The sequence below is a fragment of the Rhinatrema bivittatum genome, chromosome 4, assembly GCF_901001135.1.
Source record: "Rhinatrema bivittatum chromosome 4, aRhiBiv1.1, whole genome shotgun sequence".
NCBI lineage: Eukaryota > Metazoa > Chordata > Amphibia > Gymnophiona > Rhinatrematidae > Rhinatrema > Rhinatrema bivittatum.
The window spans coordinates 225,665,736-225,682,892 of NC_042618.1; the positions used below are offsets into that span (position 1 = coordinate 225,665,736).

Here is a 17,157-nt window from a genome sequence, read left to right on the forward strand (position 1 = left end):
AATTCAATATCCAAGCTTGGAAAATAAATGTCTGTGATTTTTGCCTGAGGATTTTTAAATGGCGGGACGGAAAAATTACAATTTTTACCGAAGAATGCTTAAGTGTGGAACTGGTGCAAACATAATTATGTCTGCTGGGAATGGAGCTCAGATAGATCATTGGAAGGGGATGGGGCCCTAGTGCTACAAACAGGCTGTCAAAACCTTCACCTACCAGATTAGTTGGGATGTTGGGCTGCTTTGCCTGTTTTTGCATTCTGATGAAATGTGTAAGGTGGATTAGGCTTCATTATAATCTTAAAGTGACATCTGGTGTGACCAACAAGGTTTTTTTTGCCGCAGATGTGGGAGGTTCCGTAGTGATAGCAGGAGTTACATTGAGGGTCCATCCTTACAGAGGGGCCGATGCAATGAATATGCACAGAAAGCGGGCGCTGAACAGTCAGCGCACGCTTTCTTAACGCGGGGGGCGCGTTAGCAAGGAGGCGCTAGGGTGGCTTGTGCGCCCCTAGCGCCTCCTTGCTAACGAGAACCCGATCGGCGTCGGGCACCCGCCGGTTAGGAAAACCGATGCCGAGTTTATTGGTGTCGGTTTCCTAAACGCCGCACAGCCAGGGGGGTTCAGGAAACGGATGCTTGCCAGTTGAGCATCTGTTTCCTGCACCCCACTGCTGGTTGTTGTTTTTTGGCTTTAACTTTTTATTTGTTTTGTTTTTCCTCCGAATTAATATCGCAACAATATTAAGTAGGAGGAAGTACAGAAAAGCAGATTGTTTTTCTGCTTTTCTGTATTAATTTTAAGAGCGCTTAGCTATTAACGCCTGCTAGAGGCAGGCGTTAATTTTTGATCGCTAAATGTGCGTCCTTGACGAACTTTTTTATTTTTATTTTTTTGCATTGGAGTGAATAGCTAATAGGCTCATTCACATGCATTTGCATGCGATGAGCGCTATTAGATTCACCCCACGTTGGACGCGCATTGTAGAGGCGCTAATCCCCTCATTGCACAAGGGGATTAATTAGCGCCTATACAACCCGTGTCCAACTCTGCTGTATTGCATCGCCCCCAGAGGGTGTAAAACTATAAAAGTAGGACTCGAGTCCGGAGAGGGGATGCCTCAGAGGCAGACAGGAGGCTGGACTCTGCCTTGGACTCAATTTGTCCGCAGGGGTGCTTTCGCTCCTGCCTTTGAAGGGCAACCCAAGAGAATTCTAATCCCAGAGAATGGGCAGAGGATTGTTTTTCCTGATCATGTACAGCAAGTGAGTAATTTTTGTCGCAAGTGGTTACTTCCCTAAGTTTACCGTTGGGACTGAAGGAAGGAAGTACCCAAGGGAATGCAACTCAAGTTGCATAATTTTGAGTAATATTTGCTTTATGGGACAATTATGCTGTTTTAAAAATTTTTTTTTAAAATGAGATTCTGGTTTGGATGTGCTGTTTTGTCGTGTCCCCCCCCCCCCCCCCCCCCCCCAGCACGACCCATGTAATTTCCAAGACCCTGCAATGAAGTTGTCGGGGCTCAGCTGTCTCTGAGGTGTGACACCCCCCCCCCCCCCCCCCTTGTGAAGGAGGGGCTGCACATGAAACAGCCTTTCAGTTTCTAAGGGCTGGATGTACTGATTTTCCCAACAGAAAATGGGGAAACCCCTTTACACATTGGCCCATTTGTTAGGGCAAAAGAAACCGGGTTGAAAAAGCATCATGGGGCTCCCCTTAACTGACAATCCTGACCAAATGCGTCTTTTTTTCAATGCAGTTTTCTTTCCCTTTTTTTTTAAATGTTTGTTCAGGTTTTCATTGTGAAAAACAGCAAGCTGTAATAACCCACAACTGCACAAACTAGGAATAAAAATAAAGGCGATAAGGTCATGAACAAAACACATGGCACACACTATGTCATGGAATGCCATGCCTGACATGTGACAGCACCATTACTGAAACGTATTTGTGTGTGGGCAACTGCTGGGGTCTATATTACATCTGTATCTTATTTTAAACAGAGTTCTGCCAGAGTATACGTATTTCCAGGCTGATATCATTCCGGGCTGGTGGAAAGTCTTTTCGCTTTCTTCCCATATTGTTGTCATGTCTTCCTCTGAGCCATATTTCTAAAATACCATAGACTATATAGTTTGGTGGGCGCGCTATCATTCATTTTGTATTTTTCAGCCTCCTCTCATTCCCTGCTCTTAAAATCATACAACAGTGTTCAATCGGCTACCACCAAATATTTTAGTTTTTGGAAAAAAAAAAAAAAAATTTTGCTACTGAAGTGGGCAATTTTCATAGAAAGCATAGAAATGAGGGCAGAAAAGGACCAAATAATCCTCCCAGTCTGCCCAGCAAGCTTATGACAATATCTTCTGCACTGTGCAGGTTACCCTCATGCTTATTGGTTTCCTAGACTAAAAGTCAGGGCACGTGGAATGCTGTTTGAATCCAATTTCCCTTAACCCTTGCCGTGGAAGTAGCCCTCCGGGTAGAGTTTGCAGGTCTGCGGCTATTTTGTGTCTGTGGACCAGGAAGACAGTTTTCAAAGGGAGAAACTCCCTATGGACTTTGTTTGAAAATCAGTGGCTCAGCAGAGACCTTGGGTACATGTGTGTCTGCAGAGGTTGCAGGTGAAAATCTTCCTGCTGGGAAATACGCACGTAAATGGGCCTATGGTCCGCTCACTAAGCCGGTGCACCTCCTGGTGGAAGACATTGAGAATGGCAGAGCGTCGGGGTGTGGAGCAGCTCAAGATCATTCTAGTCCGAAGGTGAGAAGTAAGGGGGATGGAGAAGGAGGCAAGGTTCTTTGGTCTCTGAGTGAAGGATAGTAGCTGAGAGTGAGAGAAGGCTAGTCTCTCATCTCTCTGAAGTGTGGAGTTTGGGGAAGAGGGGCAGATTTGCCTTGGACCCTGTTGCTCCATATTTTGTAGTGGGTGTAGAAGGCTCAAAGGACAGTTTGTGTGGTAGTGTTTCTCTGATACTCCTCAATAAGTAATTTGTTCCTTGAGGATCCAGCAGTGGGATATAGAATATTCTTTCTCACCCTGGCCTGCCTTTTATGGGGGAAAGCAGGCCCTGATCCCACGTTCATTGTACATTAGGAAGGAGAGAGATGAAAGGAAAAAAAACCTGCCCTTTTGGTGCTATGTTTCAGGAATCCAGGATGGAGAAAGGCGTGCAGGTCAGATGCAAGTAATGGCTATTCAGGTACTTACAAAGGTCCTGGGAGTCTGCAAGTCCAGCATCAGTCCAAGCAAGTTTTAAAAACACCAAACAAAGGCGGAGCAGATCCCAGGAGATTGCGATAGCAAAGATCTGTAACCCCCTTGACTTCTCAATATCTGTATGTGGATTTATCATGCCAGAGACTGTAAATTGCACTTTAAATTTTTGCAACACCATGCTTGTGTTAAATGTCTTCTTGTTGTGTCATCATCTGAATGCCTTGGGACCTGGAGGTTAATCCTTGCCTCCACATAAGAGAATCCATGTCATGGTTGCAGGACTAAACCATGGTACACTGAGTGTGCCCCGTTAATAACTGCTGCACTGGAAGGAGGTTACACACACGGGGAGTTAAAACTAAACTACTACTAGGATAGCATCAACTGACTGTTCAGGTGTATGATTGTTCTAAGTATCCAGAATGCTTGTTGCTGAAATGGATGTCATGGTCATTCTGGGGCAGTTTCAACAGGATTCTTCGCTGGTAAGCAGGGGTTTGCTCAGTGAGAAGGGCCTTTAAAAAAAACAACCAAAAAACCCCCCCAAAAACAAACACCCATCCCCCTGCAGCAAAAAGGATGCATGTTGTCCACAACAATTAACTTTATCCTAGTAGTTCCCAAATCTCCTTCTTGAGATGCTGTCCTCCAGTCAGATTGGTTTTCAGGCTGTTCACAATGATTTTTTCATGAAAATATTATCATCTGGTTAATTTGTATATATCTTTTTAGCCTGGAAAGCACACCTACTGCAGGATCGGGTAGGGAGGGGAGACAATGACCATATTTGAGGACCACTGACTTGGCCACAACATATCTTTCCAGACACGCTGATTTAAATACAGCGTTCCCCCATAGGTCATGACTAAAATAAATTGTAGGATACTGTTGAGGAATTAGATCAGTATAAATAATTATCCCTATTTCCTTTTTATCTTTCTCTAAATTTGAGTGACTCATACCTGTGGCGTAGCCATGGGTGGGCCTGGGTGGGCTACGGCCCACCCAATCAAGGCTACCCAACACCAAAAGAAGCCTGGCCACTGCAGACTACATCATCACGGTGGCTGAAGCAAGTCCGACCCCCTTCAAAGTAACACTGCCAATGGAGCTCATCTCAGTAGCAGCAAAGAGGAAGTTCATGGGAGCTCATCCCCATGGTGGTGAAGAAGTCCAGCCCCATCGAAACAAGGCTGCCATGGGAGCTCATCCCCGTGGCGGTGAAGTCTGACCCTGCCGAGGCAAGGCCATCATGGGAGCTTATCCCTGTGGCGGCGAAGAAGGCGGCCCGCCGGAGTAAAGCCGTGGTGGAAGAAGAGGTTTGGCGGTGAGGCTGGGTGCGTGCATGTGAGAATGGGAGCCTGAGTGTGGGTGTTTGTGCTTGAGAATGGGGGCCTGAGTGTGGGTGTTTGTGTGTGAAAGAATGGGAGCCTGAGTGTGTGACTGAGAGTTTGTGTGTGTAAAGGAGTCTCTGAGAGAAAGCACGAGCCTGTGTGTGAGTGAGTGAGAGAGAGAGAGAGAGGAAGGGAAGAAGATAGGGGAGTAAGAAGAAACAGAGAAGAGTGACCCTGGAGAAAGAATTAGGAAAAGTCTGACAAGGGGAAAGTGGAAAAAACTGATTAGAAAAATAAAAAGATCAGACAGTAAAGGTAAAACACAAATTACTTTGAGATGTTAGCAATTGGAATATGCCATCTTTGGGTATGTGCCTTTTTTATAATTTTGTATTTTGCTCCTTAGCATTCCACAGTTCAGTCTGAATTCTCAGGCTTTCTATTTAGGGTTTGTTTTCATGTTTCTATTTCTAAATTGTAGTCCCTTATTTCTGTATTAGGCAAGGGTTGGTCTGAGTTCTGCCTCTGTGTGACTGAGGCACAATATTGTTTTGTTTTGTTATATTTAACTCATTTTTATATTCTGTTTTTCGGCACTTCAAAGTGGATTACCTTCAGGTACTGTAGCTATTTCTGTGTCCCCCAAAGGGCTCACAATTTAAGTTTGTACTTGAGGCAATGGAGGAGGGTAAAGTGATTTGCCCAAGGTCACAAGTAGCAGCAGGGGGATTTGAATCCTGGTCTCCCACTGCTCTATCCACTAGTAGTTTCTCTGTAGGAAATTGTAGCAGTCTGGTTTATCCCAGTAGGTGGTATAGGTTATTCTAGTAGGGCGTGGTGTAGTATTTGCACTGCTGCTTTTTCATGGTTGCTGTTATTTGAGTCCTGAGAGTCAGTGCTGTTATGATATGGTATGGCAAGTTTCTAGGTGTATTTTTTTTTTTTTTTTTTTTGCAGGGGTTTGTGTTACTTCACAAAATGTTTAGCAGTGGAGGGAGTCGTGGGTTGTTTTTTTTTTGGGGGGGGGGGGGGGGTTTGGCTTAAAGTGATTCCAGAATTTGTATATAATTTTTTTTTCCATGTTGGGTTGTAATGGGAACTGTCATAATTTTGCTCTTCACCCAATCTTATGATTATTGCTGATTTATTGAAGTGATGGTGATCTCTGCCTTTCTGGAAAGAGGATTCGAGAGAGAGAGAATACATTGATATTTGTTTTATGACATAATTGATTGGATCTGATGTTTGTGTTCTTTGCTTTTTACCTGATATTCTTGTTTATTTAATTTTGATAAATATAAAATAAATTAATACAGATTAATAAGGAATTTTTAATGTTGGTAAGTGCTTGAAATAATAGTTAAAATATTCTAAAAAGTTTCATGCATGCATATAAGGTCTATTGTAGACTACTTAGGAAGCCATTTGAGTACAATTAGTAGGGTTCAGACCTACATGTCTACAGTCCATCTTTGTTAACCGACCCAAATAATCAGTTCTGGCTATGCCACTGACCCATACACTAGTTTCCTGGTGCAACTTTTTCAGTTGAGAATCCCAGAGGTCTGGGGCAGCAGCTATGTAAATATTTATTTATTGTCACAAACACTGCCGATTTATCTCAGAGCTCTGAGCATTGAATACCACCTCACACTGCCTGCCTCCCTCCCACTCACCCTGCTCTGAAAGGTTCCAGTTTTTTGTTTTGTTTTTTTTTTGCGAAAAGACAATTTAAGAACAGATAACATTTATACTGAAAGGCACTGTACTTGGTTTCTGTTTATTTCAGATTAAAGCTGCTCAGTGGCTTCATCTTCACATCCCCAAGACTGTCGTCGTACACAGGAGAGAAATGGATTTGAAGTTAATTGGTCTCGAAGCAAATGCCATGCTGATAACCATTGCCCTGTTTGTTGTCTTCATAGCCCTTCTGGCGTGGTGAGTGGAACCAAAATTGATGTTTGTCCATCTAGTGGGCCTGATTTAATTTGTGTGAATTTTATGTTGATTGTGGACTAGAGTTTACTCCCGGATGTAATTGTATTTGTTTTGCTTCAAAGTGAATCTAAAGTCACCGTTTCTGGTTTGCACTAGGGAGTTCTGGAGGTCGGATGATTTTACAGCTTTGAAATACAGCTTCCAAGTAGTGTTTCAGCTGACGTCTTTTAGAGCACTTTGCTTCAGAAAAAAATGTCAGAATTTGGCTTTGACAAAATAGCTTTTTTTTTTTTTTAAACTGCATCTTATTTAAGACGTACAAGAACATAAGGATGCAGTCCTCTCAATTTAGAATGCATTGATGTTTTTGAGGACCCCCAAATTAAAGTTTAACATGTTTCCTTTCCCTCAAGTCTATGGCTGATACAAAGTAGAAAAAAATGTAAAGTGTGTGTTTTTTTTTGTTTTGTTTTGTTTTTTTGCATGGTGGTGCAGCAGTGAGGGGGAGAACCAAAACTTTTGATTCCACGATCCAGAACTTAAGAAGAGGGACCTGTGAAATGCCTGTGGTTTTTTTCTGTTGCCTTTTGTTCTGAAGTATTGGGCTCCTTCCTTTTGCCCCTTGAGACCCTGTATGCCCCTCTCGCTGTCCCTGAGGTGGTTAGGAGAAGCAGAGAGTGAATGCAGGCCTTGAGATAAGATGAAAAGGAGCCCCCAGTTATCCGTCTTTAAGTCTATCCATCGTGGTACGTTTTCTCTCAGTGGGGCCGCGGTTACCCCGTTCCTAACTCGCTTTCTACTCACTTTCCGGCCGCGTTAGCCCTTCCTGCGATACACTATCCCCTTTAACCCATCCTCACCGCCTCTTTAAATCCCCGGGTAACCCCTTCCACACGCGGCATGTATATCAGATGTAAATGATCGAATTAGCTATTCCCTCCCATACAGTAACGCGCACCCCGACTATCGCTATTTTACCCTGCTGTTTTGCCACGCGTTTAACCTGCTAACTTACTGCCTACTCTTATCCCTGCGTTAGAGGCAGGGGTAATGGTAGACGGCAAACTTTCCCCCAAAAGGAAACCTCTAAAAACCTAAAATCCCCTCCTCCCGAAGCAATTTTTTGTTGTTTTCTTACTTTTTGTTGCTTTCAGCTCCTTCCCTTCTCTGCCGTCCTCTGGAGGGGCAGCCGGCGGCAAAAGCGGCTTGCAGCGTTCCCTCTTGACCATGTGCAGTGTCTTTTGGGAGGAACCGGAGTCCTAGCACCTCTAGGGCCCTGGAGGAAAAATCCTCCCCCCCCCCCCTCCCGGAGAACCCAGCTGGGGTTGAGAGGCGCGAGTACTGAGTGAATCCCCTTCCCCAGGGCAGTGCCCCTGACAGGGGCTGCAAGGTAGCGAAGCGTACTTTCATTGGCCTGAGTGCCCGTCTATGTGCTTTCATTGGCTGGGGCGCCCAAATTGACGGGCGCTCAGGCCAATGAAAGTACGCTTCGCTACCTTGCAGCCCCTGTCAGGGGCACTGCCCTGGGGAAGGGGATTCACTCAGTACTCGCGCCTCTCAACCCCAGCTGCGTTCTCCGGGGGGAGGGGGGGAGGATTTTTCCTCCAGGAGAACCGGGACCTGCGCGGGGGGGGGGGGGGGACGACCGCTGCGAGCCGTTTTCGCTGCCGGCTGCCCCCTCCGGAGGGCGGCAGAGAAGGGAAGGGGCTGAAAAGCAACAAAAGGTAAGTTGGCACATGTCGAGCCGCTTCGGGAGGAGGGGATTTTCGGTTTTTAGGTTTTCATGGGTTAAAGTTGGGATCCACTTCCTGGTGCCTGTCATTTCAAATGTCATTTGAAATGACAGGCACCAGCGCACCCAGGATACTGTATAGGCGCTGTATTAAGCACCTATACAGTAAAATGGGTTGCGCGGGCCTAACGCTTTGCAGACGCGGCTTGCATTTGCAAGCAATTTAAATAGAGTATCGAGCAGTATGGGTTCAGAACAGTGCGTGGGGCAAACGAGGGTGCGCCCAGCACTGCCGCACTCTTTCTAACGCGGCCTTACTGTATCGACCCAAGTGTTTCTCTGGTAGGTACAGGCATTCCCGCACTGTGGTTTCCTGTTGCTTTCTTCAGAAGCAGCCAGTGTGTCGACAGTGGAATACGGAAGTGGGAGCTTTCCTTTGCTCAGAGCTTCAGAGCTCGCCGAGGCTTTTGCTGTGCAGAGTGTGGCGGCATGTCAAAACTTGCCTACGAGCTGGTTTTCAAAACCCCCCACCCCCCCATCTAAACACATTTGATTTTGTTTCATGAAAATGTATTGCAGTGCAGGCTGGCACGCAGGCTTTTCTGTGACTGCATTTGGGGGTTAAAGGCAATATCATTCTGTTGGAAAATGTTGTTGTGGCAGATAATAACATACCTGATTTTTTCTACAGCACCCAAATACCAAGATGTCTAAATATTTTCTCATGAAGGTCAGAAGGGCTGAGGAATATTTTAATCTCGGCAGAATTCTGATGTATTTGCTGTTCCTCAAAAATGGCAACATATGCAGAGAGTGTTAGTTTAAACGTTTTAAAGGCTGCTTGTGAACTGCTTTCATTAATTTTAAAATGCATTTCTCTGGTGTGTTGTAACTAAGACAGAACCATGACTGATTATTTTGCTGTTTAAAGAAGTTTTACTATTTTTATTATTTCTAAAATCCTTTAAGAAATCTGCAATCAGGCAACTTAACTAGTCAGGCTCAAATTTTGACATGGGCAAAGTAGACAATTGTCGAAGGTGCCATGCCTGCCACCAGCTGTCATCTTGATTAGGTACCTGCTGCAGTAATGCCAACTCGAAGAAACGTCAGCGCAAGGTCTGGAGCTGGTGCACACCCACAGGCCCTGCGCTGACACCCGCACGGGTTTCCATGGTAACAGGATGCCCATGTCGGGAGGCTACTGGGCCTTGGAGTGTATCCTAGTTCACAGGACCTTTACTGACTTTTTTCTAGGAAATGGTGTTGCTGTTGCAGGTGCTGGCTCAAGATCCCCTGAGGCGAGGCGGGAAGAGGCTGTAAGGGGAAGGGCGGGGAGGATCTGGGGCAGAGGTGATCCAGGGGAAACTGCCCTGCACCCTCCAATGACTTCTTGGGGGGGCAGAGGGTTTTGGGGGGAAGAACATTCCCCTTCTCGGTGCCTAGCGGAACCCAAATTTTAAATCCGGCCCTGTAACTAATCAAATCTGAAAAGCTGGAAGCTGCAAGGAAACACAACATATAAAAAATAATACTGTTAAATTTAATATTGTTTTGTGTAGTGGAATCTGGATTGGTGTTGGGGGGGGGGGGGGGAGCAGGGGGCGGATTGGCCTATCGGGGGATCAGGCATCCCCCGGTGGGCCGGTCATTCTAGTCACGTGGTCTGCCGAGTGCGGCCGTGACAGAGCCGCGCTCTGCAGACCACGTGGTAACTCCTGGGCCGGCCTGGGCGGCGAATCCCCGGGCCGGTCGTCATCGGGAGTCCACCCCTAGGGGGGAGGTTAGATTTATTTATTCTATTATGTTTTAGCCTGTTGTACTATAGAACAGCAAGGACTCAGCAGCTGGGTGGAAGGTATGAGTGTGTGTTAGGTGGGCTAGGAGGTATGAGATGAAGATGTGTAAGTGAGATGAGCATGAGGGGGTGGAGGGGTTGATTTATAGTGTGAAGGACCTGAAGGGCTTGGGAGTGGGTGAAAAATGGTGGAAAGCATTTAAGAGAGAATGAAAATGGAACAGAAGAGGAAGAGAAAGATGAGTAATGGGAGTCTGGGTAGGAGACAGACAAAAGGGGTGGAGACGGGGGAAGAGGATGAGTGAAACAAGCTGGGGCTAATGAGGGGATGAGAGGATAGTAATATGGGCAACCAGGACATCACTCGCTCACATCTGCCCCTTTTTACAATTCCAATAATACACAGACAGCAGTTTGGCTTTAACAAAGGCTGCAGCTTTAATAAACACCAGGGAGGCCCGAGCCTTGCACTTAACATTCACAATTTTGATTCATCAAAGACGGTCAAGACCAGCCACGCGGCTCGACATTCCAGCCCTTACACCGAATTCAGAGCCCCACCTCCTCCCAGCAAGGAGCCAACCCACTGGGCCCCCCGCCACTAGCCAGCAAGGGACCAGGCCAATGGACCCCTGCCGCCTTCCAGCAAGGAGCCCGTACCAAACAACTGCCCCCCCCCCCCCCCCCCCCCCCCCCCCCAGTTGTCAACCAATACAAGTTGTAGCAGGAAACAATCTTTAACCAATAATGAACATGAGCTGTAGTGGCTCGGGCCATCCGCCTCAACATCTTCCCCCCCCCCCCCCCCCCCCCCCCGCTGCGACAACGATACCCCTTACAACAACAATAACAAAAAAGAAAGGGCGGGAGGGAGGGAAGTGACCAAGCTGGCTGCAGCGGCTCTGAGAGTGACTGACTGAGCCAGCTGCGTGCAGCCATGAAGCCCCGCCTATTTTGCTGACATCATACTGGCTGACCTATCCAGGCCAGCCAGCACCCCAGCAGCTCCCGAGCCTGCCCAATCAAGGCTACCTGCCTGGAGCCTACTCGGCTCCTTCCTTTCCCCGCGCGTTTCGCCCTGCCCCGGGCATGACCCCACGCCTAAGACAACCCCCCCCCTCCCCCTATGGACTGCCGAAACCTCGGGCCTGCTCTCAGAGCGTTCCTGGGCCCATATTACATTGGCCGACCGGACACTAGGTCCGATCGACCTCCCATAGTTGAGGGGCAAGTACACGAGTGGGGAGTGGGTGAAATAGGCTGAGGAAGGAGTGAGGAGGAGGAGGACTGTGGAAATGGTGAGGAGGGGAAAAGATGGTAGGTAGGTGAAGTGAAAAGAGGGAGCTTGAGGACTGGAGAATAAGAGGGGGGGAAGGAGTGAAATCTAGTCTGGAGTGGACAGAGGCAGAAACGAAAAATCAAGAGTGATGAAAGGGAAAGATCATTGTAAGAGACAGGAAAGGGAGAAAGAAGAAAAAACTGAAAATGGAAAGAAGACCTGGCAGTTAGGAGAAGATAAACAAGAGGCAGGTAGAAAAGAGACTGGGATCAATGCAGTTAGTAAAATAAAATGTCCAGACAACAAAGGTAGAAAAAACATTTTTAGTTCAGTTCAGTGATGGAAGATGTCTGCTTTGGAATGCATTCTTCTTTTACATTTTTATATTTTGTCCAGGATAGGAGGAAATGTATATCTTTTTCTCTTTCTCCATGCACTACTTCCATTTTATGCAAATCTATCTAATGCATATTCAGATGCCATGGTCTGGCAGGCTGGAGTCAGGGGGCACCCCTGCAGAAGCAGTACAGGACTGCAAGGCAGGACTGGGGCTGGTCTGCCTAAGCAGCCCCCTCTCTCGCAGGATGAGCCCTTGGCTTCTGGGGGCCGATAGGTCTTGTCTTCTGTAGAACATCATAGCTGGATCCAGGCACTGAGGACAGGCGGGACTGAATGCAAGGACTGGGATCAAGGGCAGGCTGGAGGTAAAAGATAAGGGCAAAGCCTGGGAAACAGACGAACTGAACTGGACTGGGAAGGGAAGTACAAGGACAGGACTTAGACAAGGACTAAACAGAACAGGCAACAGTAAACAGGAAAGCCCAACAAAGCATAAGACTGACTAGGCGAACCTAGAAGGCCCGAAGGCCGCAAGGCTGGACTGGAAAGCCCACAAGGGCACTGAGCAAGGCAGATAGTTCTGGAAGGTTGCAGAGTAAGTCCAGAAGGCCTGGAAGGGCCCCTGATTTGCTCCTGAACTGAAATAAAATAAAACATTTTTATTTCAGTTCAATGATGGAAGATGTCTGCTTTGGAATGCATTCCTCTTTTATATTTTTGCATTTTGTCCAGGATAGGAGGAAATGTATATCTTTTTCTCTTTCTCCATGCGCTACTGCCATCTAATGCATGTTCAGATGCCATGGTCTGGCAGGCTGGAGTCAGGGGGCACCCTGATGCCACAGAGCAAGGCTGGAGACCAAGGTAGGCAGCAAGGCAGAAGGCCTGGATAGGCCACAAGGCAAGGTAGAATAATAAGGCAAGGCTGGCCAGGTCAGAGGGCCAAGTTGATTCAATGAAGAGGCACCAAGAGACTGGACAGGCTGGGTTAAGTAGGGGCTGAGGCATTGGTTGATCAGTGAGGAGGTAATGTGCACAGCACTGAGCGGTGCTCCCTGCAGACCACTGATGGAGTGGAGGCTGTGCAGCAGGCAGAACCGTAATATCAGTGTGGATATCCTGAAAATCTGACCGGACATGTGTGCCCTGAGGACTGGGTTGAGAAGCACTGTAGTAGATGTATTGGTGCTTTTTCATGGGTAAGACTATTGTTTGAGTTTGGTATGGCAAGTTTGCTCTACAGATTGAGTGAGTGCATTTTTTTGCAAGCATTTTTGCATTGCTTCACAATGTGCCTAATAGTAGAGGGAGTTTGTGATACAGGATTTTGAATATTACTTTTGCATGGTGAATAGTAATTTTTTTAAATATTTAAGTGTGATGACCAATTATGTGTTTTCATAAGATTATTATTGGTGGTGGTGGTGGGATGGAGGAAGCTGATCATGATTGAGTTTATTTTGGAAAGTTATTACTCACCTTATCGCTCTAATGCCCAAAGTGAGATACAAAATTTCGGGGATTGGGAAGGATTTATGGCCCTGTGCCCCAGCACTTTTAAGTACCTAGCAAGGCTTCTGCTGTAAAAACTGCAGCAATGTTAGGCTTACCTGTTAAGCTAGATTTAATCACAATAATAATTTAATTTCACATCTCCTTACTGTGTGGTGAGATGATGTGTTGCCAACTGGAAGAAGAAATGTGTAGCAAATGAGACTGGTTCCACATAGGGCAATGCTGAATAAACGTTTGTCCACCTACATCCCCTCCTCCACTTTTATCCATACAATTGATTCCTTAGCTTTAATCCAAAATTTTTGTTTCTGGCAATGCAGCCTGGCCTAGTTTAAATAGAGAAATAACAAGTTTGTGCCCAGCCACCTGGCAGTCTCTCCTCTCTCCTCTCTTCCTGTCTCTCCCTCCCACAAACCACCTCAGTCTCTCTTTGTCCTCCTCCCATGAATCTGTCTCCTCCTCCTTCACCCTCCCCTTACTGCTGCACCACTGCCCAGACCACTTCAGCTCCTAGCCTGTCGCTCCTTCCCAAGACGAGAAATTTGCTGCTCTGAGAATAGGGAGCGAGAGAAATTCCTCGATTTGATTAGCATTTATTGAATTTGTTGAGAGCAATACAGAAGTCTGCGTCAGACCAAAAAACCACCATAAAGGGTTTTTTTTTTTTTTTTTTTTGTATTTTCGGCTTTAAATTTAACATGAAAATAAGTGGGAGATGTTCTCAACGTGATAAAAAGACAAAGGTGTTTTTACAGGGTAGCAGTGTGCTGGGACTGCACATAGTCCAAAATTTATGATCAATGCTGATGAATTTAGATCTATATATTGTTTAATGTGTATAGAGCCCACTGGAATCTCCATGAGGGATTTTGCTGCAGTGGTAGCTTCCTGCCTGCATATTAGCAGGTAATCCCTAGATTTGGTGTGACTTTTTTGCGGAGAGTTGTCATGATTTTGTAGTTTCTTTATTCTTATTCAGTATTGGTGCAACACCTTTGCTGAAGAGTTTAGAAAATGCAAAAATCAAAATTGCTGACCCATTTGCATAGTTGGCGAAAAAGGGCTTAAGTGATTTTTGAGAGTTTGTGTGTGTATGTGTGTGTTTGAATATATGTGATTTCTTTTTTTTTTTTTTTTTGTGGGGAGGAAGTATTCCATTCACCCTTCCAGCATGAGAAAAGGAAGATTTTCCCCTTGTTACAGTAGTTTTGGATCCTTCAGGCTGAAAGATCCCAGTGTTGTCGAAGAGAACTTTGAAGGAAAGGACTGGATACCAACTGGAATTCAGAACTGAGAGAAGGAAACTGGGACCGCACTCCAGAGTTTCTGGCAGGAGAACAGGAAAGCAGGGTTTGGGGAATTGAAGGGTCAAGCGGTGCACCCCGGGTTTTTTGCAAGGGAGATCATTAAGGAACAGAAGAACCCTTTCTAAAATTTGGCAGCCTTCATTCCCTACAAGGGAAAAACGGGATCCTGAGAGAAGATTAAGTGCAGGGGTGGTTGTGCAATGAGATAGGGTGAGGCAGCCGCCTTAGGTGCCAAAATCTTGGAACAACAAAAAGTGCCCCCACAAAACACTGGGCGGCCACCTCGCCTTGCCACCAGATTGGTTAGCTAAATGTCAGTGGAGTTCCACACCCTCGGCCAGCTACCAAAAAAGAAGGCCCCCGCGGGCTGTAGCCCTTGGTCAGAGCAGCCGTTCTGTGGCTGGAGCTGTATCCTGGCAGCAGGAGGAGGAGAAGCTTGGGCCTTGCACTGTCGGCGGAGCCCATCCTGCCAGCAGCAGGAAGAGGAGAAGATCAGGCCTTGTGCTGCCAGTGGAACCCATCCCACCAGCGGTGGAAAAAGGAGGCCAGAGCAGAAAATGAAGCTGTCCTGCAGCTCTTCCTCATGTGTTAGCCTTGTGGTATTCAACTTGGTGCTAGCCCTTCCTGTATTCTACTCTCATGATGCACGAGAGGAAAATACAGGAGTTGCTGGCACCATGAATGTTGAATACCACAGGGCTGGCACATAGGAAGAACCACAGAATGGCTGCTGTAACCAAAGAAGAAGGTACAATCTGGCAGCAGCAGAGGAGGAATGAACCCATGGATCCTGGCTGTCTGGGTTGTGTGTGTGTGTGTGTTTGTTTGTTTATTTATTTATAACTTTTTCTATACCGAAGTTCAGGTAACAGAGTTACTTATCACTCCGGTTTACATTGTAACAGATAGTGAACAATGACATCATGTGTCTTACAATGAACAGGGGAGAGAACAACTTGGATAACATCACTAGGAACAAGAACATGTATGTGTGTGTGTGGTTGGGAAACTGCCTGTGATGGGTGGCTGTGTGTGTGTGGATGGGTGGCCGTGTGTGTGTGGGGCTGGGAGACTGCCTCTGATGGGTGGCTGTGTGTGTGTGTGGGGCTGGGAGACTGCCTCTGATGGGTGGCTGTGTGGGGCTGGGAGACTGCCTCTGATGGGTGGCTGTGTGTGTGGGGCTGGGAGAATGCCTCTGATGGGTGGCTGGGCATGTGTGTGTGGGGCTGGGAGAATGCCTCTGATGGGTGGCCGTGTGTGTGTGGGGCTGGGAGACTGCCTGTGATGGGTGGCTGTGCGTGTGTGTGTGTGGGGCTGGGAGACTGCCTGTGATGGGTGGCCGTGTGTGTGTGTGGGGCTGGGAGACTGCCTGTGATGGGTGGCCGTGTGTGTGTGGGGCTGGGAGAATGCCTCTGATGGGTGGCCGTGTGTGTGTGGGGCTGGGAGACTGCCTGTGATGGGTGGCCGTGTGTGTGTGGGGCTGGGAGACTGCCTGTGATGGGTGGATGTGTGTGTGTGAATGGGAGCCTGGATGGTGTGTGGGTGAATGGGAGCTTGCCAGAGTTGCGTGCATGTGTGTGAATGGGAGTCTGCCTTGGATGGGTGGGGTGGGTAGGTAGGTGTGAGAGAGACAGAGAGAGGGAATAAGAGCTGCCTAGGTTGTGTGTCAGAATGGGGCTGCAGGTGCATCCCAACCTACTAGCAGCCAAAATGGAGAGGGCCTGGGGCTTGTTCATGTTAAATATACCCAATTTTTAATTGTGTGTGATGAGGGCAGGGCACAAGACTGTAAAGTTCACCTAGGGTGTCTAATGACTTTGCACCGGCCCGGAGAGAGAGTGCCACACACAGACCCCCACCATTCATCCATCTCCCACTTCTCCAGGGCAAAATGCTGAGGAAAAGGTGGGAGGCAGGTCTTAGGGTTCCTGGAAGTGTGGTAGGGTTGCAAGCTTCCTGGAAACATTATCATTGACACCGTGCCACTCCTCTGGGAACTCTGACCCCTGCTTTTCCCCTTCCGTAACATTTGAAATTACGGAAAGGGCCAGACTACTAAGAGACCCCCTTGCCCCTGTTGACGATTTGACCTGTATTGTGTCTTGAGGGGTGGGGGTGGGGTCGCAATCTCATCCCTCGCCTTAGGCAGCAGATTGCCTTGAGCCGTCTCTGATTAAGGGACCACAGATGTAGCATCATTTTGGATGTAATATATCACTGTGATTATGAACGTAACAAGAAGAAAATATATTTGGTGCCAATTAGTTTCTGTTGAACAAGCTGAAGAGTAAAGTTTAATTTGGAGCACCGTACACATGTGCTGCTTGTTTATTGGCACTCGCCAGTACAGAAATGCATGCACAGAAAAAGACTTATCTTCTGCCTTGAGCCTTGGAGGTTTCACCGCTCACTATTCCCCATCCCCTTGTCAGAGAATCCATGGGGGTGGCTTGCTGGAATGTTTACTACCTGGTGATTACTACCCTTACTCAAAAAAATTCCTTGCACGGTTAATGCAACCCCAACATTGCTCTCTGCTTCAACGGCAAAGGGAAATGTGGAAAAGAGGATTTGCATTCAGATAACAAACAAAAAGGACTAAACTACACAATCTGGGTAAATAAATAAACGTGGGGGTAGCTTGCTTATTACAGCGGTTACTACCCTAAACCAATTAAGCCTGATACATCACTT

The 17,157-nt window shown here is 47.0% G+C and overlaps 1 protein-coding gene across 8 annotated transcripts in view; it reads left to right on the plus strand.

Moving 5' to 3' along the window:
• The window catches only part of TBXAS1 (thromboxane A synthase 1), a 396,138-nt gene that overhangs the window by 57,215 nt on the left and 321,766 nt on the right, over positions 1–17,157 (plus strand). For 6 of the 8 annotated variants that reach the window (XM_029599777.1, XM_029599780.1, XM_029599776.1 and 3 more), the window contains exon 2: positions 6,345–6,493. In XM_029599777.1, coding sequence (XP_029455637.1) covers positions 6,408–6,493 — 86 coding nt within the window. In that variant the 5' untranslated portion in view covers positions 6,345–6,407. Of the gene's footprint in view, positions 1–2,396; positions 4,549–6,219; positions 6,245–6,344; positions 6,494–17,157 lie in introns of those variants that run through there. The other 2 variants (XM_029599778.1, XM_029599781.1) reach the window with 2 other exon arrangements.